Source organism: Hemitrygon akajei, chromosome 16 (genome assembly GCF_048418815.1).
Source record: "Hemitrygon akajei chromosome 16, sHemAka1.3, whole genome shotgun sequence".
Lineage (NCBI taxonomy): Eukaryota > Metazoa > Chordata > Chondrichthyes > Myliobatiformes > Dasyatidae > Hemitrygon > Hemitrygon akajei.
Genome location: NC_133139.1, coordinates 31033487 through 31055992, shown reverse-complemented (window position 1 = coordinate 31055992; position 22506 = coordinate 31033487). Strand labels below are relative to the sequence as shown.

The window sequence follows — 22506 nt, the reverse complement described above, 5'->3', positions numbered from 1 at the left end:
TAGTCAGCTCCATCATGGGTACTAGCCTCCAGAGTATCCAAGACATCTTCAAAGAATTGTGCCTCAGAAAAGCAGTTTCCATCATTCAGGACCCCCATCACACAGGACATGCCCGCTTTTCATTACCATCTGGAAAGAGGTACAGAAGCCTGAAGGCACACACTCAGCAATTCAGGAATAGCTTCTTCCCGTCTGCCATCTGATTTCTAAATGGACATTGAACCCATGGACACTGAACCCATGAACACTACCTCACTACTTTTTCTGTTTTTTTTATACTACATTTTAATTTAACTACTTAATACACACACACATATATATATATATATATATATACACTTACTGCATTTCAGTTTTTTTCTTTATTTATCATGTATTGCACTGTACTGCTGCCACAAAGTTAAATTTCCCTACATATGCCAATGATATTAAACCTGATTCTGATTAACATTGATTTATTTTTGAGTCATAGAGCCATAGAGCAATGCAGACCTTTTGGCCCAAAGAGAGAATACTTACCCCATTGTCCATCTAGATAGTCCCAATTTCCTGTCTTCAGCCCATATACCAGCAGGACCCTCCACTCCAGTTACCTATCCAAGTGCTTCTTAAATGATACTATTGTTCCTGCCTCAACCTTTTCTGTTGGGAGCTCATTCCATATACTCACCACCCTCTGCATACAAAAGTTGCCTTATAGCACAAAAAACATTTCATTTACGTATACCCACCCCATACAAATACGATATTATGAAGGTCGTTTCTTTTCTTCAGACAACCCAAGTAATAGTGCACTTGAATAATGTATAAACAGAAAAGGCAATTAAGAGGCGAATGAGACCAACACATTCCAGTCATCTTTACACCCTGCACTATTTTAAAATATTTCAATACATCTCTAGATGGATTCTAATTGCAATCTGGAAATTATTCTTTGCTACCACATAGTGAATTCCTGAATTGTGAAAATGCACAGAACTTTATTCTCAAAGATATAACAATGTCTGATGTGTACTTCCTTTCTGTAGGGTGATTCTGGTGGCCCCTTGGTGTGTGAGGAATCACCAAACAAATGGTTCCTGGCTGGTATTGTGAGCTGGGGAGATGGTTGTGCCCGACCGAACAAACCTGGTGTCTACACAAGAGTGACGACAATCCGGGACTGGGCCTTGCAGACGATGACACAGTTGGAAGTAATTACTCCTACAACTGAGACCAAAAGTGAACAAACCATTTCAATGCAAAATAGGACCTTGACCTCCACCTTAGTAGTAGGAGCAGCAGGTGGGTTCACATTGATGGCTGGTCGTACGGAGAAGTGAAGTGTGTGTGTGTGTGTGTGTGTGTGTGTGTGTGTGTGTGTGTGTGTGTGTGTGTGTGTGTGTGTGTGTGTGTGTGTGTGTGTGTGTGTGTGTGTGTGTGTGTGTGTGTGTGTGGTGCCCATAAAAAGCTTTCATTCCCCGCCCCTTGGAAGTTTTCATGTTTTATTGTTTTACAACATTGAATCACAGTGGATTTAATTTGCCTTTTTTTGACACTGATCAACAGAAAAAAGCTCTTGTGTCAAACTGAAAACAGATCTAAATTAATTACAAATCTAAAACACAAAATAAATAATTGCATAAGGGTTCACCCCCTTTAATATGGCACACCAAATCATCACTGGTGTAGCCAATTGGATTTAGAAGTTCTGTAATTAGTTAAATAGAGATCACTGTGTGCAGTCAAGGTGTTTCAATTGATTGTAGTAAAAATACACCTGTATCTGGAAGATCCAACTGCTGGTGAGTCAGAATCCTAGCAAAAACTACACCATGAAGACAAAAAAAAACTCCAAGCAACTCTACAAAAAGGTTATTGAAAAGCACAAGTCAGGAGATGGATATAGGAAAATTTCCAAGTCACTGAAAATATCTCATGGAGTACAGTTAAGTCAATCATCAAGAAATGGAAAGAATATGGCACAGCTGTAAATCTGCATAGTGCAGGCAGTCCTCAAAAACTGAGTGACCATGCAAGAAGGAGACTAGTGAGGAAGGCCACCAAGAGACCCATGATAACTCTGGAGGAGTTACAATCTTCAGTGACTGAGATGGAAGAGACTGTGCATACAACAACTGTTGCCTGGCTGCTTCACCAGTCCCACCTTTACGGGAGAGTGGCAAAGAGAAAGCCACTGTTGGAAAAAAACTCTCATGAAATCTCGGCTAGAGTTTGCCAGAGGGCACGTGGGAGACTCTGACGTCAGCTGGAAGATGGTTCTATGGTCTGATGAAATGAAAGTTGAGCTTTTTGGGCATGAGACTAAATGCTATGTCTGCATACCATCAGAAACACACCATCCCTACCGTGAAGCATGGTGGTGGCTGCATCATGCTGTGGAGATGCTTCACTGCACCAGACCCTGGAAGGCTTGTGAAGGTAGAGGGTAAAATGAATGCAGCAAAATACAGGGAAATCCTGGAGGAGAATCTGATGCAGCCTGAAGAGAACTGCGACTTAGAGAAGATTTGTTTTCCAGCAACACAATGATTCCAAGCATAAAGCCAAAGCTATACAGGAATAGCTTAAAAACAATAGTCAATGTCCTGGAGTGATCAAGTCAGAGTCCAGACCTCACTCCAATTGAGAGTTTGTGGCTGAACTTGAAAAGGGCTGTTCACTCATGATCCCCATGCAATCTGACAGAGTTTGAGCAGTTTTGTACGAAGAATGGGGGAATCTTGACTGCTAACTATAGTTCACTGCTGGGTCCTATCACATATCCTGGCACAATGATGTGGACCACACACAGAAGTTATTTGGGATCATAATTGGTCTGCTCTGCATTTGGCTGCTTTTGGCCACTAAATAGGCAGAATGTATACGTTAGTGAATTCAGATGAGCCCATGCTGAGTGTTTGCAGGTCTCACAATATGATCTGAAACTAATATTGGACACATTTAATAGGTCAGTTTGATTACACAAAGGCAATACCATGCCTGTTTTCGGATCTCCTTGCTTGACCTGCAAAATTTCATCAGTGTGTACATATTTTATGCCAGGTTGGATGAGTTTTTATTTCAACACAGAATAGTTAGGTTAAATTATCTGACTTCTCAGTCAAGATGAGAAACAGTTCCTTCCGCTAGGCTTCTGAGCTCCCTGCAATATCATTTTTGAATTGCCACTGGTTAATCTGTTCTGTGCTTTAATATTAAAGCACTTTAAGTTTGTTATTTATATGTGACTCAGCTGTAGATTTTATCCTTACCTTCATAAGTTATTGTGCGTAACGTGTACTACAATGCTTTTAACCCTGGTTTGGAGAAATGTTGTCCCATTTCTATATACATTATACGGTTATATGTTATATACATGTATATAGTTAACTAACAATAAACTTGACTTGACTTCTCCTTCCATGGAACATGGAAAAACAGGTATTTCCCACTGACTCTGTAGTAGCACTATGATTATAGTCAGGCATCTTGCATCCAGTGGAGCGTGTGGAAAATTGGGCACAGTTGGAAGCCCCAGCCTCTGCTCTCTTGTTCTCTATCCACTGGTGAATGCAAGCCTCTTTAAGTAACCCACACCAAAGTCCCAAGGTTCACAAGGCCTCCTATAGATTGCTATATATATCTATAATCCTATAGATTGCCCCACTTCTTATACTCACACTGATTATCTTACCACTGCCCTATAGGAAGACCTGAGCCCCACCCTAATCTTGTCACTCCATGCTCTCCCACCCCCCCCCCCCCCCCCGGTCTTCTTTTTCTCTCTGCCCCTGTGCCTTCAGGCAATGTCTCTGTCAGGATTGTGCAGTTCTCACGGTTCTCAATATTTATCATGCAAACTTGCGTGTAACACAGCCTCACTAGTTGAGGTGTGGGAATAGGTCTGGTTAACCCATGTAATCTGACCATACGCCTGTGAGAGTTAATAACTTCTGAAAAGGAGGGGAAAATTGAAGCAAATGCACAAAGAAAAACTAGACCAAGTCTGCAATTACTTTTTCACACCCCTTCTGTCACAAATTTGAGAGAGGGAGAGACTTTAAGGGGTTACAGAGATCATATATGAAATTGGATTAATATTATTCTTTCCAGTTTCAGAGGTTCGTTGTACAGACACTACTTTCAAGTGTTCTGACAATAGTTGTATCAATAAACACAACGCAGAGTGTGATGGTGTCAGAGATTGTACTACAGGTTCTGATGAGTTAAACTGCAGTAAGTATAATCACCTCATTTCACTAACAATATCGGTGATTGTAGAATGAGACCAAAAGTCTGTTTTTGATAACATTCGCTAAACAAACTGCACTGTGATTATAGTTTATCGACTTGCAAGGAAGAGCTTGGTTGCTTGATTATTAAGGTAAATCAAGGAAAAAATTGCACCTTTTTGAGAATTCCTGGGAACATAGAGCTTCATGCTACCTATTAGCGTTAGGACCTTTTGGATCACACTTATATTGTTTATGAAAAGTTGCATAAAGGCTGAAATCATTGTGAGATTCACAGGTGGGTTTCTCTGTTTGACACTCTGCTGAAACTGGTATTGTTTCAGCACAGCCTCTCTGTCGGTGTGTAGCAAGTTAGCATCATTCTCTGCAGGCAGCTCTTTAAGAGACACTCTTCACTCATGCAGCTCCTGCTGAGTGCTGCTACAGAGAGAAGATCAATAGATGTGGCAATGATGGGAGTGTGGTTCCAGGAGGATAGAAGGACTTGGACAGGCTGGTGAAGAAACGTGTCCACATGAGGAATGCATGAGGGTCACTTAGCAGGAAAGTGCCATGCAGGTCCCTTGAAGGACACAAATGTTCTCTGCATACCTGCACTTGGAAACCCTGCAATGCAGGCAAGTACCCATGCCTACTCCTGTGGATTGAAGGAGAAGTTGGTGAAGTTTATTCTGTCTGAGTATGGAGAATGTATGAGCTCTATAGAGCAGCAGCAACAGTGTGAAATGCCCCCTAGGCCAGAACACTCAAGGAGACATTGACCTCCATCAACAAATGTGAGTTTTGCATTTGAGGTTGCAGATGGGCAGAGATCTCATTGAGGACAGAGAATGAAGTCTGAGCACTGGCTCTTCAAATAGCACAGTTTCAGGGATAGTAGAATTGGTAAAACCTGGCTGTTGTGTGGGTAAATAAAAACTGCTGATTTTCAATCTAGTGAAGGTTAAAATATCACCGTGAACAATTTTACCTGTTGCAATACCTCAGACCTCATTATGTCAGAGAAAGAAAATCTAGGGTAAACAACCCTGCCAAAATAAGAAATGGATTTTGCATTGGGTGGACATTCAGGAATGTGTGTAAAATAGTGCTATTATATAATTTCAATAGATCACTACTGTTTTTGATGTTGAATGAATGAAGTTCTAGCTAGGGATCTGGTCAATGGTGACACTCCAGGATGCTGATTATGACTGACATAGTGATGATATAGGCATTGGGTATCATGTGTAGGTGGTCGGAATCTTCTTTGCAGGAGAGAGTTATTATTTGGCACTTTGGTGATGGGATTGTGACATTAATGTGAATATTACCACTCACCTCAGTCAATATCACCTCAGGCCAATTGGAAAGTCACTGTACTGGAGTGTCACTGAAAATCATCACATGCTGGGGACATCACTGAGCACATCAGAATATGTATCACAGCACAAGAGCCAGACACTCTCACTGGCCAACAGCCAACAAAATGAACAAATGAATGAAATAAAAAGCTTAGCAAACTGGGCCAGGAGATCTTCATTAACTCGTTCGGTTTAAGCTTGCCTTAATAATCCTTTTAAATTTTCTAGTGCCCTGAATCTTGTAACTGAGTCCAGTTTTGTTTGTAGATTGCGGATCTACACCTCTAAACATCAACACGAAGATTGTGGGCGGAACAAACAGCAAACTTGGACAGTATCCCTGGCAAGTCAGTCTACATCTGATGTGGAAAGGGCACGTATGTGGAGGAACACTGATCTCTTCCAAATGGGTGGTCACTGCTGCCCACTGCTTTGTAAGGTACGTAAAAAATCTCAGACTGAAACCAAGCGCATACGGATAAATATGACCAACTAAGTAGTTGTGAGCACCATCATAATACCTGTGTGTGTATTGATTGTAACTGAGAATAAGAACACCAAATGCCATGGACACATCCATAATGGCAGTGAGAACACCCAAAATGTCACAAAAGCACATCAGCACACCTTTTGTAATTGTGAGCACACGCCCCATTATCATAAGCACACCCACTCTGGTTGTGAGTTGTGACCACACCGACAGTAACTGTGTGAACATGCTCTGTGTATATCCAGTGGGCGTGAATATATCCATCACAGCTACTACAACCATAATCACATCTACCTCCACCATGATCACATCCACCTTAGCTGCAACTATAGACGTGAGCACACAGATGTACAAATTAATACCAGGAAATTTGACCACTCATGCTTCTCCATTTAGTATAACCATGATGTGAATGTAACTCCAATTGCACTTTCCAGGATAACCTTTAAACCTCTTGCTTATTAAGCTCCATCTAAACCATTTCAAAAATATTCAGTACTTGCTCCCACCACCCTTTGAGGAAGAGATTTCCAAAGATTTACAACTGCCTGACAGAAAGATTTTGCATTCACTCCTTAAATTAGTGACATAATCGGAATCAGGCTTAATATTGCTGGCATATGTCATGAAAATTGTTCTTTTGTGGTACCAGTATATTGCAATACATAATATTAAAAAACTATAAATTACAAATAAGAATTATTTATAAGAAATTAAGATAAATAAGTGGTGCAAACAGAGCAAAAAAAAAGAGGTAATGCTTATCGGTTCAATGTCCATCCAAACATCTGATGTCAGAGGGGAAGAAGCTGTTCCTGAAAACTGAGCCTGTGCCTTCAGGCACCTGTACCTCCCCCTTGATGGTAGCAATGATAAAAGGGCATGACCTGGGTAATGGGAGTCCTTAATGATTGATACCACTTTTTTGAGGCGTCACCTTTTGAAGGTGCCTGTGAAGCTAGGGAGGCTAGTGCCCATGATTATTTTTTAAAATAGTACCCATCATTTTAAAACAGTGATCCCTGGATCTAACTTTCCTCCTAAGAAGAAACATCATCTCCACATCCACTCTATCAAGACCCAACTGGATCTCATATATTTCAATCACCTCCTCCAGCAGATAAAAATCTACCCTGCCAATCTTTCCTCATTAAACAACCCAACAGCTTGAGGTGTTGGTTGAGGAACTACATCCAGTATATTAAGATCATTCCCTAAATAAGAAGATCAGCACTGAGTCCAGATGTGGTCTTACTAATGCCCTTAATAACCCAAACATAACCTCCCTGTGTTGGTACTCAATTCTCCTCACAATAAAACATAACATTCTGGCAGGGCCTGTCGGGAAGCGGCCTGGTCGAGGGAAGTGCCTGGTGTGAAAAGTGCTAGTCTTTGGCTCGAGAATCTTCGGCGAGCAGACTACGCCAGGCACAATTGCAGAGGGTGAAGACATGACCGCTAAGCTGATTCAGTGTGCTACGTGCATGGTGTGGGAGGTCAGGGACACTGATGGTGCCCCCAGCTGCTACAGCTGTGGAAAGTGTGTCCAGATTCAGCTTCTGAAGGAGCATGTTGCAGCACTGAAGAAAGAACTGGATGACCTCAGGTTTATCCGCGAAAATGAGGGTTTTCTGGACAGGACCTACAGTGAGGACGTTACACCGAGGATACCGGAAGAGAGAAAGGGGGCGACGATGAGGAAGGAAAGGATGCTTGAAGTACAGGAGACCCCAGGGGATGTACCTCTCGTAAACAGGTTCACCTTCTTGGAAGCTGTCAGGACAGAAGGTACTGCCAGTCTGAGAGGCGGACAGGTCTGCGAGCCAAAAATTGGTGCAGAAGCAGAGCCGAGGAGTCAGACATCAGGAAGAGCCGTGAATTTCCAGGGTGGTTATCTCTGGTTTGCTTCCAGTTCCTCGTGCTGGAGAGGGCAGGAACAGGGAGATAATGGATCTGAATGTGTGGCTGAGGAACTGGTGCAGGAAGCAAGGATTTACATTCTTGGACCACTGGGATCTGTTTTGGGGTAGGGATGAATTGTACAAAAGGGACGGGTTGCACCTTAATAGGCGGGGGACCAGCATTCTGGCAGACAGGTTAGCCACTGCAACAGGGATGTGTTTAAACTAAGTAGTGGGGGGGGGGGGGGGGGGATGAACTGGAAATATAAGGATGGAGTTAAAGGGAAAGTGAAAATAAGAAAAGTTAAAAAGGACAACAGAATCAATGGAGTAGAAAGCTCAAGAAGAGATCATACCAAGTGAAATAGGAATAGGAATTGATATGAAAGGAGAGGGGAGTACCGAATTAAAAGTATTATATATGAATGCATATTCTACCGCCAGGACTTAAGAACTTTTTAAAAGCTATTATTAATGCTTTTTGAGATAGTGATTTAGATGCATATCATATTTTTTTACTGAGTTAAGTATTGTATGTAATTAGTTTTGCTACAACAAGTGTATGGGACATTGGAAAAAAAAAGCTGAATTTCCCCATGGGGATGAATAAAGTATCTATCTATCTATCTATCTATCTATCTATCTATCTATCTATCTATCTATCTATCTATCTATCTATCTATCTATCTATCTATCTATCTATCTATCTATCTATCTATCTATCTATCTATCTATCTATCTATCTATCTATCGTTATCTACAGGCCCCCAAACAGCAGTCTGGATGTAGGGTGTAAGTTGAATGAAGAGTTAAAATTGGCATGTCGCAAAGGTAATGATACAGTTGTCATGGGGGATTTCAACATGCAGGTAGACTGGGAGAATCAGAATGGTACTGGACCCCAAGAAAGGGAGTTTGTGGAGTGCCTCTGAGATGGATTCTTAGAACAGCTTGTACTGTAGCCTACCAGGGAGAAGGCAATTCTAGATTTAGTGTTGTGCAATGAACTGGATTTGATCAGGGACCTCGAGGTAAAGGAACCATTAGGAGGTAGTGACCATAATATGATATGTTTTAACCTACAATTTGAGAAGGAGAAGGGAAAATCAGATGTGTTAGTATTACAGCTGAACAAAGGGAACTATGGAGCTATGAGGGAGGAGCTGGCCAAAGTTCAATGGAACAATACCCTAGCAGGGAAGACAGTGGAACAATAATGACAGGTATTTCTGGGAATAATGCAGAAGGTGCAGGATCGGTTCATTCCAAAGAGGAAGAAAGATCCTAAGGGGAGTAAGGGGTGGCCGTGGCTGACGAGGGAAGTAAAGAGCAGTATAAAAATAAAAGAGAAGAAGTATAACATAGCAAAGATGAGCGGGAAACCGGAGGACTGGGAAGCTTTTAAAGAGCAACAGAAAATAACAAAAAAGGCAATACGCCAAGAAAAAATGAGGTACGAAGGTAAACTAGCCAAGAATATAAAGGAGGATAGTAAAAGCTTCTTTAGGTATGTGAATAGCAAAAAAATAGTTAAGACCAAAATTGGACCATTGAAGACAGAAACGGGTGAATTTATTATGGGGAACAAGGAAATAGCAGATGAGTTGAACAGGTACCTTGGATCTGTCTTCACTAGGGAAGACACAAACAATCTCCCAGATGTAATAGTGGCCAAAGGAACTAGGGTAAAGGATGAACTGAAGGAAATTTATATTAGGCAAGAAACAGTGTTGGATAGACTTTTGAGTCTGAAGGCTGATAAGTCCCCGGGACCTGATGGTCTGCATCCCAGGGTACTTAAATAGGTGGCTCTAGAAATCGTGGACGCATTGGTAATCGTTTTCCAATGTTCTATAGATTCAGGAACAGTTCCTGCTGACTGGAGGGTGGCTAATGTTGTCCCACTTTTCAAGAAAGGAGGGAGAGAGAAAACAGGGAATTATAGACCGGTTAGCCTGACGTCAGTGGTGGGAAAGATGCTGGAGTCAATTATAAAAGAGGAAATTACGATACATTTGGATAGAAGAAGGATCAGTCCGAGTCAGCATGGATTTATGAAGGGAAAATCATGCTTGACTAATCTTCTGGAGTTTTTTGAGAATGTAACTATGAAAATGGATAAGGGAGAGCCAGTGGATGTAGTGTACCTGGACTTCCAGAAAGCTTTTGATAAAGTCCCACATAGGAGATTAGTGGGCAAAATTAGGGCACATGGTATTGGGGGCAGAGTACTGACATGGATTGAAAATTGGCTGGCTGACGGGAAACAAAGAGTAGCGATCAATGGGTCCCTTTCGGAATGGCAGGCTGTGACCAGTGGAGTACCGCAAGGTTCAGTGCTGGGACCGCAGCTGTTTACAATATACATTAATGATTTAGATGAAGGGATTAAAAGTAACATTAGCAAATTTGCTGATGACACAAAGCTGGGTGGCAGTGTGAAATGTCAGGAGGATGTTATGAGAATGCAGGGTGACTTGGACAGGTTGGGTGAGTGGGCAAATGTATGGCAGATGCAGTTTAATGTGGATAAATGTGAGGTTATCCACTTTGGTGGCAAGAACAGGAAGGCAGATTACTATCTAAATGGAGTCAAGTTAGGAAAAGGGGAAGTACAACGAGATCTAGGTGTTCTTGTACATCAGTCAATGAAAGCAAGCATTCAGGTACAGCAGGCAGTGAAGAAAGCTAATGGCATGCTGGCCTTTATAACAAGTGGAATTGAGTATAGGAGTAAAGAGGTCCTTCTGCAGCTGTACAGGGCCCTGGTGAGACCACACCTGGAGTATTGTGTGCAGTTTTGGTCTCCAAATTTGAGGAAGGACATTCTTGCTATTGAGGGAGTGCAGCGTAGGTTCACAAGATTAATTCCCGGAATGGCGGGACTGTCATATGTTGAAAGATTGGAGCGACTGGGCTTGTATACACTGGAATTCAGAAGGATGAGAGGGGATCTGATTGAAACATATAAGATTATTAAGGGATTGGACACACTGGAGGCAGGAAGCATGTTCCCGCTGATGGGTGAGTCCAGAACTAGAGGCCACAGTTTAAGAATAAGGGGTAGGCCATTTAGAACAGAGATGTGGAAAAACTTTTTCACCCAGAGAGTGGTGGATATGTGGAATGCTCTGCCCCAGAAGGCAGTGGAGGCCAAGTCTCTGGATGCATTCAAGAGAGAGTTAGATAGAGCTCTTATAGATAACGGGGTCAAGGGATATGGGGAGAGGGCAGGAACGGGGTACTGATTGTGTATGATCAGCCATGATCACAGTGAATGGTGGTGCTGGCTAGAAGGGCCAAATGGCCTACTCCTGCACCTACTGTCTATTGTCTATTGTCAGCTTAACTAATCATTTATATAGCCTTATTCCAGCCTTTTGCAAATCTTGCACTAGCATACCCACATCATTCCGAGCTTTGACATTTCATCCCATTTTAGTAATCTTTCACCATGGCCATAAGTACACTCACCATGGAATTACATGACCACATCTATCATGAACCAAGTGTGCATCTACTGTAGTTGAGAACACACCCATGACATCCGTGAACATATCTTCCTCTTCCATGATCATCACCACTTGCAGCCAGCATAACTGTAAGCACTCTCAGCTTAGCTGTGAACTGTGAATAATACCTTGGCAATCTTCTGTAGCTGTGAGGTGGAATGTGTGCTGTCTGGCTGCATTATGGCCTGCAATGGGGACACCAATGCCTTTGAGCAGAAAGTCCTAGAAAAGGTAATGGATTCGACCCCCAGTATATCAAAGGTAAAACCCCCCCCAACCATTGATCACATCCACACGAAACTTTGCTGCAGAAAAGAAACATCCACCATCAGAGATCCCCACCACCCAGGCCAGGATCTTTTCTCACTGCTGCCATCAGGTAGAAGGTACAAGAACCTCAGGACTCGCATCACCAGGTTTAAGAACAGTTACTACCCCTCAGCCATCAGGCTCTTGAACAAAAGGGGACAGCCACACTCATTTAAGGACGTTATATTGTTATTTCATGCTCGTTACTTATTGCTATTTATTTATATCTGCATTTGCGTAGTTTGTTTACAGTTAACAGTTCTATAGATTTGCTGAGTGTGCTGGCAGAAAAAGAATGTCAGGGTTGTATGTGGTGACATGTATGTATTCTGATAATAAATTTTACTTTGAACTTTGAACCTATATTGCCACTGCTGGGAACACACACTCTGGTACAGAACATTACATTACTATGAACCCCTCAGCACATGTACTATAACTGTGAGCACACTCAGAATTAAGTTAGAATCCTTGGTATACACATCTATAATCTTATATGTATATCATTGATCATCATGCATAGACAAGTGTGTACACACTCACAACATGTTGCTAATGTTAGTAGTGATAAAGCTCTACTGCTTTTGTGATCATTTTCTCATGTTTTATATTTGCAAACTAAAAACTTTCAACATGATCATTGCACATGTCCTTGGCCAAGCAGCCTTCTCTGCTCAGCAAACCAATTTGAACATTGATTAAGTGGCACTGAGTCCTGGAGCAAGATGCTCAATGTCCAGTGATACTTCCTGCAAACTGTATGTGGGTGGCCATTAGGGGAGACAGGACTGGGCTCAGTTGGGTAATATCACCTGCTTTTTAATATCACAGTCCAGAATCACGCAAAAGAAACAGTGGTGGCAGCCCACTTATATGGAACCCTGCTTCAATGAGAATAGCAATCAGAAAAAGAGAGAAATTAACAAAAAGGGGAAAAATATCTTTTTAGACTGAGACAAAAGAACAATAGAATAAATAGAAATGAAGCGGAGTACACTTAAAATAGCCTACAAGTGCTTTGAAAATAATATGTTTGACCTACTTCTCATTTTGCAGTCAGAAGAATCCAATTTATTGGATTGGTTACCTGGGAACAATATACGTAACAGGATTTCGAGGCACCAAAGTAACCTTCAAAAACATTATCAGGCACCCAAACTTCAAAGACTTCAAACTGGATTATGATATTGCCCTCATGGAACTATCCTCGCCTGTTAACACTGGCCCGACCATTCAACCTGCCTGTCTACTCTCATCCTCCCACAGGATTTCCAGTGAAATGTCATGCTTTATTACAGGCTGGGGCCTTAGAGAAGAAGGGGGTAAGTAGTAATGTCAAGAATCTCTGTATGCCTAAGAAGATCATGTATGATTAGAATGGTCCAATTTTCCAGCAGTTGAAATTGAAGATTACTTGAAGGAGTACTTAAAAAAAAATGAAAATCTAGCCAAAGTTAATAAAGAAAAAGTATTATCTTTGTCAAGAAGGTTTAAAACCAGTAAACAGAGATGTGTGGTAATTAGCTAAAGAATGATGGTGGCAGCAGAAATAAAACTTCTGCAAGTAGTTATGACCTGGAAAAGCTGGTGGAAAAAGATTCACATGTATTTTCAAAAGGGAATTGGATTGATAGTCAGAAAGGGGAAAAAAAACATTGTAGGGCTCCATAAAAGAGTTTTCTGGATTGCTTGTGTTGGGAGCCGATTCAGGCACATGCAGTTTGCAAATGTAGTGAAACAGCCAGAGGAGGGAGACAGAGAGTTCCACTACTACAGTTCTACTGTCAAGATGAAGCCACACTCAGGTTGGAGGAACAACACCTTATATACCGGCTGGGTAGCCTCCAACCTGATGGCATGAACATTGACTTCTCTAACTTCTGTTAATGCCCCTCCTCCCCTTCTTACCCCATCCCTGATATATTTAGTTTTTACCCCCCCCCCTCCTTTTTCTCTCTCTCTGCCCATCACTGCCTGTTCGCCATCTTCCTCTGGTGCTCCCCTCCCCCTTTCTTTCTCTCTAGGCCTCCCATCCTATGATCCTTTCCCTTCTCCAGATCTGTATCCCTTTTGCCAATCGCCTTTCCGGCTCTCAGCTTCACCCCCCCCCCCCCCCAGTCTTCTCCTATCATTTCGCATTTCCCCCTCCCCCTCCTACTTTCAAATCTCTTACTATCTTTCCTTTCAGTTAGTCCTGATGAAGGGTCTCGGCCTGAAACGTCGACAGTGCTTCTCCCTATAGATGCTGCCTGGCCTGCTGTGTTCCACCAGCATTTTGTGTGTGTTGTTCTACTACCTCTCTAAGTCACGGGACACACAAGTGACAGTGTAAAACGGGCATTCACTAAACAAAGGAAAGGGATGAAACACAGAGAACAAAAATGAAAACAATTGTGAAAGAGAGAAAGATAAAGATGAAATTTAAAAGGGGAGAAAACTAGGGAGTGACAGCAAGACTGGAAGTGATGTCAAAGTGATGAAGGGAGTGACAAATCCTGGAAGTACTGTGAGGTTAAGTCCACAAGAGATGGTGGATATGAGAGATGTGCGGAAAGATTAGTTGAAGACAAGTCAAAGTCAAAGTAAGTAAAAAGTAAATTTATTATTAAAGTATGTGTTATGTTCCCATTTACTGCTTTGAGATCAATTTTATTGCAGGTGTTTACAGGGAAAAAAGAAATACAATAGAGTTTTCAAAAAACTATACATAAACTGGGATTCCTAGCCTTTCTTACGCCTGGGACCCCTACCATTAACTAAGGGAACCTCTGACATAAACAAAGTCTGACAAACAACTGATGTGCAAAAGAAGACAACCTGTGCAAATAAAAATAATATTGAGAACATGAATAGAAAGTGTTGAAAGTGTTAATGGGAAGTCTTAAAGCAAAATTATGTCATTAAACCTTGGAAAGAGGAGAAATACGTTAGCTGAGGCCAATATGATCATTGACAGATGAAAAATTAACCAGGTGGAAAGCAGGCACTGATAATGGGAGAAGGATGTGGATAGCTAAAGGTGGGATTTGACTCTGGGATTAGAGTGCAGAGGGTGGAAGGACAGGACAGTCAATAGGAGAGTGCAGAGAATGGGAGGACAGTGCCAAGAGCAGGAAAAGAAAGCGCACTATGCGAGACGGTTTCCAAAAATCAAGAGAAAAATCAGGGAGAAGAAGTAGGCAGAGGGTGTGAGGAAGGCACAGAAAATAGGAGGGGGATTTGCAGAATGGAAGAAAATAGCAGAAAGCAGAAGAAGGGTGCAGAGATGGCACAGAGTGTGTAAAGTGGAGTAGCGAATGAAAAGTGCATTTGCACAGGAGGAAGAAGCAAACAGGAGAATGGCGGAAGGCACAGGAGGGGCAGAGAACATGGGCAGGGCATAGTAATCGGGGTACGAGGTAGAAAGCACAGTTAGTGCAAGGGGGTGGCAGGTTGCAGAGGATGAGAGGATGCTGCAGGCAATGAAGGGGATTACAGGTTGTGGGAGCTGAATAAGAAATCTACTTGTATTAGCCTGGTGAGAAATGTTGATTGTTTGCTATATTAATGCAGTAAGATACAATGCAATTTAATTGGGTTCTAGATAAAGTATTATAAATCCTTCTGATAAATTGTAGCCACTCAGGGATGTTTGCATGTCTCATAGTGTACTAAGGCAGGGTGTTTGGTGCAGAAGTTAAATCACTGGACGATAACCAGAATTAATCACTAATCCAAAAGCATGAGCTCGAATCTATCTGTTGCGGCTGAGTAATTAAAATTCAAGTAATTAAATAATTAGAGTTGTATGGTCATACGGTACCAGCGCAGCAGGCCCTTCAGCTCACTACATTCACGTTAAACACACGCCCATCCATGTACCAAATCCCATTCATTGGCATTTGGTCTGTAGCATCTGTTTCAGTCACGTTTCCTGTGGAAAAAAGTTAACTATTGTCTATTCCATGTCCCTCAGATTTTATATACAATTATCAGGTCTCCCCTTTATTCTGAGAAAAACAAATCCAGACTATCCAGACCCCCTCATAAATGAGATTGTCCATCCCAGACATCTGGTGAACCTCCTCTGCATCACCTCAAGAGTAATTACATCCTTTCTACATTGAGGTGAACAAAAGTGCATAGGAATTTCCAGACATACCTCACCAGTGACTTGCAAAGCTGCACCACAATTTTCCCGTTCTTATGTTCCGTGCCGCAGCTAATGAAGGCTAGCGTCCCTTATGTCTTCTTTACGACTATATTTACCTGTGCTGCCATCTTCAGGGATCTTTGGACTTGTACACCAAGGTCCCTAATGTTTCCCAAGTCCCTACCATGAATGTCAATGCATCACTCTATGTTTATCAAGATTAAATTCAATCGGCCAGTGCTCTGCCAATTCACCAACAGGTTTGGAAATTAATTTTGTAAATAAAATAAAGCTGGCCTCAGTATAGTAAGAATGAGCCCAATTGATTGTTATGAAAGCTTAACTTGTTCACTAATGTCCGTCCAGGAAAGAGACCTGCCATACCCACCCGGCCTCAGATTCACCAATGCGTTTGACTCTTAATTACCATTTCAGTTATCCTGCAATTACAGATCTACAGTAAATGCTGGCATTAGCTGGCATCAACTACATCCTGTGAACAAATGCATTAAATAAAAAGACTCTTCCTGTGGAACTACGGGATTTAAAATGATAGTTTTCACAAACATGCACTTTTGTTGAATTCTGGGTTGTAATCTGATGTTTGTCATACAAAATGAAAACACGTTGGAGCCTGAGTCCTGGAGAAGGGTTTCAGTAGCTATATTTGTTTCTCATTGACTCTTACCAATCAGTACACTGTGCTTCACAGGTCATTTGTCAAGCGTGCTGCAGAATGCCAAAGTGGATATTATTAGTGACTCCTTGTGTCAAAGACTATATGGTGGTCAAATCTCTCCCAGAATGTTCTGTGCTGGAAAAGTGACTGGAGGAGTGGACTCATGCAAGGTAAGCTCTAGAATTAGATTTATTGTTACTGACATATGATGTGAAATTTGTTGTGTTGCAGCAGTAGCATAGTGTGTAAATTTCAGAAATAAATATAGACCTAAAAAAGCAGAAATCTATAAATTACAACAATAAATACAGACCTAGAAAAGCAGAAATCTGATGGCAGAGGGGAAGAAACTATTACTAAAATGTTGAGTATGGTTCTTCAGGCTCATGTACCTCCTCCCCAGTGGTGATAATGAGAAGAGTGGATGGGGAGGGCCTTATTGAGGGTTTCCAGCTTCCTGAGGAACCACCTCTTAAAGACGGACCTGGCTGAGTCTACAGCCCTATGCAGCCTCTTACCAACCTATTCATTGGAGGCTGCATACCAGCTGAGAATGCCTTCCACCACATACCTATAGAAAACGTTAAGACTTACGAAAAATCCTCAAACTCCTAATGAAGTAGAGCTGCGGGCATGCCTCTTCCATGATTGCATCTATGTGTTGAGCCTGCAATAGATTGCCCGAGACTTTGATGACCGGGTACTTGGAACCACTCACCTTCCCCACCACTGTCCCTTCATTGAGAACTGGTGTTTGTTCTCATGACTTGCCCTTCCTGAGGTCCAACAGTCAGTTCCTTGGTCATGCTGATGTTGATTGTCAGGTTGTTTTTGCAACACCACTCAACCAGCTGATCTGTCCTGCTCTGCTACACCTCCTTGTTGCCATATAAAATTCTACCAACGAAAGAGGTGTCAGCAACAAGTTTACAGATAGAGTTTGAACTGCGCTTAACCAGGAAGTCATAGAGAATAGAGAAGTAAGCATGCATTCTTGAGGTGCACCTGTGTTGATGGTAAACAAGGAGATATTATTACCTATCCACACTGAGAGTGGTTTTCCAATAAGGAAGTCGAAGGTCCACTTGCAGAGGGGATTACAGATAACTAGGTCTTGAAGCTTGATAATTAGTATTGAGGGAACGACAGTGTTGAATGCCGAGCTGTAATCAATAAAAGGCAGCCTGATGTATATTTTGCAATCCAACTATCCGAGATCATGTGCCAGAATTTGGAAAAGAGGTTGTAGCACAAGATAATGATCAAATCTCAGAGTACTAGAAAAATACATGACCTCTGATGTTAATGTGGAGAATAATTCATCTGTCCGTGTATCTGTTAATTTAGGAAGTGATTAATTGTTTCAGATTTCTATCAGTTAAGTAACAGATCTACTTGCCTCATCTTCCAATTAAAGACTGATCCATTAGCTTAAGGACCTTGTTGACATTTTGAAGCTGTTCTCTGATGCTGAACTGCAGAGAGAGTTCAATCTTTTAAGAACACAAGTGATTGTGCAGATGATGGAGATCTAGAGCAACACACACAAAGTGTTGGAGGAATTCAGCAGGTCAGGCAGAATCTATGAAAATGAATAAGCAGTCAACAATTCAGGCCTGATGAAGGGACTCGGCCCGAAACATCGACTGTGTATTCATTTCCACGTGAGATCTTCTGGCATTGAAGGTGCAGTTCCACACTATCAGCTCTAGGTGTCAGCATTGGGGAAGGCAGCTATTGTTTGTTTTCCCAATGGTATGAAGAATGAAAGAAGGCATCTGTGTACCCAGGACACAATAAAGAACAGTACTGCCATCCTCAGCCAACGAGAGTTTGTACAATGAAGTTCTGATAATTTAATCATTATAGTTAGAAGATCATATGAAATATAAAATGTGAATCTTGCCTGGATCTGCTAGGTTTGCACTGGGTGATTTAAATTAAAACTGAGCCTTAAAGTACAGGCAGCCTCACATAGTTTCACTTCCAAGAGGACCAAAACCTTGTCATAAGGTTTGGAGGCACGCGTGCCGCAATGACCTGGAGAGCTACGTTGCCTGGAGTCGGGGCCTTGTACTTCAGCTCTTGGTAGGGTCACCCATGCCAAACAGCTCAAAGGGTAGAGGCCAGACTAACAGTGGTCCACCGGTCCTCCAGGTTAGGGGGTTCAGCTCAGGACTAACACCTCTGAATGGTCAAAAATAATTGTTATGGAAACAGCAATGAAGAATCCTACAGAGATGAAGGACCTTCAATAATGTCCTAAACGCCCAGCGGTGTAACAGACAGTGGCTCACATGGCTTCGGGCATATGGTGAGCTGGTTGAAAGTTACGAAGAGACAAAAGAGGACACATAGATGCAATTGTAGAATTTAATGAGAACATTAAGGTTTGAGGGATATGGTTTAAAATATGAGTTGGTAAGATTCAAAGTTCAAAGTAAATTTATTATCAAAGTACATATATGTCACCATATTCAACCCTGAGATTCATGGATATGGTGAGAATATGGGATTTAACACAAAGCTGAATTCAAGGGAGATACTGATTCTGTGTAATGGATAGGATGACAAATTAGGTGGAGGAGGATGAAAACGTGGAGTTGACAAATATGATCAATTTTTTGATCTTGATCAGTAAGGTGACAGGTTATGAGTGATGCTGATAGGTTTATTGAGGCTATATATCCTTTTCTTCAAAAATCTTAATTTGCAACAGAAGTGGAATGTTTATTAAGATATGGTCATCCGGCAGCATGAACTAATCTGGTACTGCTGCTAAAATTCCACCAACATGAAGTGTTAATTATACCAGGCCACAGAGAGCTAGTGGAACTCTGCTGGGAAGAATAGGTTCCAGACCGCTTCTTTATTAAGGAAAGCAAAAATAAGACACTGGAAGAATTCAGCTGGTCACTCTGTGGAACAGGGATATGGTCAAATACATCAGGACTTAGAGTGTAGAGGGGAGATCTCCAGTAGAAAGAGGTAAAATGAAGGGGCTGGCAAGGGATAGGTGAGGAGGGAGACAAGCAGATAGAGCCAAGAGGTGGGAGGGGACTGTTTGTTATATTCTCCAGACAATTTCTCCCTGGGCCATTATCTTGCACTCCCTAGTGACTTAATCAGGGCCTAGAATGATGGAACAGATCTTAACTGGAGACAAAGTGAAACAGCACATGAGCTGAGTGTAGTGAGGTGGTAATTCAACATGCAACATTTCCTTCTGCTTTCTGTGTAGTAATATTGGGTTTGTTTTACAGGGCGATTCTGGTGGTCCACTTGTTTGCAGGGAATCTTCAGGAAAGTGGTTCCTTGTTGGAATTACAAGTTGGGGAGAAGGCTGTGCAAGGGTAAACGCACCTGGCGTCTACAGCAACATCAAAGTCCTTCGAGACTTCATTGTAAAACATGCTTTCTGAAAGCTGAAAGGATCTGCCATTATTTCTGATTCGCCAGATGCATTGAATTTTGATACTGAACATTTGATTTCAACTGGGGCTGTGGGACTTGATTAATTCTCTTAACTTTTGATATCCAGTGATCAGCTCTCACTGCCTTCAGTTTCTCCACTGTTTCACTTGCGAATGGGTATATGGATTTTATTGAACTATAATGTACATGAAGGTGATATACTGATGTTCTTTAAACTGCGTTTATGCCTTGTGACTCTAATAAACCAAATCAAATAATAGATATTGTATTAAATACTATAAATGAATGCATAATGACTCAGAGATGTCCTTTGTCATTTTGGACCTGAGGTATCTGTAAATGTTTCAGGGTGAGTAGGTCCAAGGGCAAATGTTAGAATATAGGGGTGATCTATATTTAATCTATTCTCTGCACTGCACAAACATTAAGATCTCCTTAAGGTAGCTTTTCTGAAGAGTCTGGGTGGAACAGAAAATCTGTGATAGTCCACTCCCAAAAAAACAAAAACTAGAATTTTGTTTTCTTGATATAATTGAATAAATATTTAATGTGGATTGGTCAAATCATTAACCCATCAAGAAGCAGAGAGGAGTTGTTCACAGAACACATACATATACACAATGGATCACAGAGTGTATGTTCGTTCTTTTAAGAGAAACAATCATAAACTGAGAATTTTATCAGGCAAGGGCCGATGCATTATTTACACGTGTATGTTATTCATGGGCAAATCAAATTTTACTGAAGGATCTCCTTGATTTAATTGTTCCTTTGATCTGAAATAATTATGTGATTATTACACACACACACACACACACACACACACACACACACACACACACACACACACACACACACACACACACACACACACACACACACACACACACACACACACACACACACACACACACACACACACACACAACACACGTACATTATGGTCTGGTCCGAAGCCCGCATTCCGGGTCTTGATCTGGTCAACAGACTCCGGACTCCGGGTCTTGCAGCCGTCCCTCCTGTCACCCTTAAACCAAATAGGATCATCTTGGCTTAAGAAAGTGCACCTGTTGCCTATCAGCTGGCAGTTAGATATAAGGGACTCTGGGACTGAGCCTGGGAGGGGGTTGTCCTGTATGAGCTGATTTGCCATGTTCTGAGGTGTTTTGTCTGATTGGCTCTGTTTGTTCTGGTCGTCCCAGCTTGGAGGGCCCATGGCTTCATCCTCAAGTTCTGTGGGTTAGCCTTGGAGTTACCCTGGACCAAGTTCCCTTCTGATCCCTTGCCTCTGTTGGGTAGCAGGCTGGACTACTGTTGCCTGGTGGGGGGACTCTGTCCCCTTCCTACCCCTCACCTCTAATGGGTTGTGCCTGCTACCAGCCCAGGTGTCCTGCATCTTGCCTGGGCCTTTGTGTTCCCGCCTGGGAGGTGGCCCTGCCCAGGAGTATGTGGCCCACCCTCTGCCCCTTTCTGCCCCTTCCTACCCCTTGCTCCCTATGGGTTGTGCCTGCACCTGCCCAGGTGTTCTGTGTCTTGCCCAGGCCTTTGTGTTCCTGCCTGGGAGGCGGCCCTGCCCAGGAGTTATGCGGCTGCCCAGGGAGCTCTATTGCCTAGCCACAGGCTCCAAGACCCAGCCTAGCCACGGGCTCTGGGATCCAGCCCAGCCATGAACTGTCTCTGAACCCCAGGATTACCTAGCATGCCGCGTCTCTTTTGCACACCCTGGTCTCTCCATCTGGTTCTATCCTTTAGTTATTCTTGTCCTGCCCCTAGTACTTCAGTGCCTGTGTCCTGCACTTGGATCCAGCCTCGTGTCACCATGTGACACTATATTGGAGGTTAGTTAAAATTTTATTTGCAAAGGTAAATTTGTTCAGCATAACTCATTATTTGTGTGAACAGGTGCCATTGGATGGGTTTAAAAACCATTACTTCAAAGGAAGTGACAGAAATATTGGCTTTGACACCAAAGATTGACAGCAAGAGTTTAAAATGGGACAATCATATGTATGAATTCTAGATTCACTTCCTTCTTTGAAGTCGGATACTGAAAGCCAAATGCTAAGCTGAAGACTAGAATTATTTGTTAAATTAGAAGCAAGAAGTTTTACAAAATTCAAGTAAAATGATAATTTAACAGAAGAATCCTGTAAGGGCAAGCACTATTATACCTACAACATCATTATACCAACAGTAAACTAATATAAATAAACTTTGGTGATGAAAACATAAAGTTAGTTGGATGGGAATGATCTTCGATGGTTAGCAATACCTGGGCATAGCTTACACTAATAGGAGGATCAGATACTGTGTACCAGAGAACAGAAGGGTAGGACAGCGGGGGACATGATTTTTAAAAAGTACAGCACCGTGGAACAGGAAAATGTCTAAATACTGTGGGAATGTTTTATCCCCTTTTGTTGAATTAACTGTGGATAGTAACTGTAGGTTTACAAAAATAATGCATGAT

At 42.0% G+C, this 22506-nt stretch overlaps 1 protein-coding gene and 1 long non-coding RNA gene across 4 annotated transcripts in view; one reads left to right on the top strand and one right to left on the bottom strand.

The window, feature by feature from the left end:
* LOC140739934 (transmembrane protease serine 9-like) overlaps positions 1–20329 on the top strand; it is a 44665-nt gene extending 24336 nt beyond the window's left edge. For all 3 annotated transcript variants that reach the window (XM_073068624.1, XM_073068622.1, XM_073068623.1), the window contains exons 8-13: positions 1029–1284; positions 4096–4218; positions 5846–6017; positions 12847–13112; positions 16635–16771; positions 19865–20329. In XM_073068624.1, the coding sequence (XP_072924725.1) occupies positions 1029–1284; positions 4096–4218; positions 5846–6017; positions 12847–13112; positions 16635–16771; positions 19865–20023 (1113 nt within the window). In that variant the 3' untranslated portion in view covers positions 20024–20329. The remainder of the gene's footprint in view (positions 1–1028; positions 1285–4095; positions 4219–5845; positions 6018–12846; positions 13113–16634; positions 16772–19864) is intronic.
* LOC140739938 (uncharacterized) overlaps positions 1–22506 on the bottom strand; it is a 369849-nt gene that overhangs the window by 312420 nt on the left and 34923 nt on the right. The window lies entirely within an intron of this gene.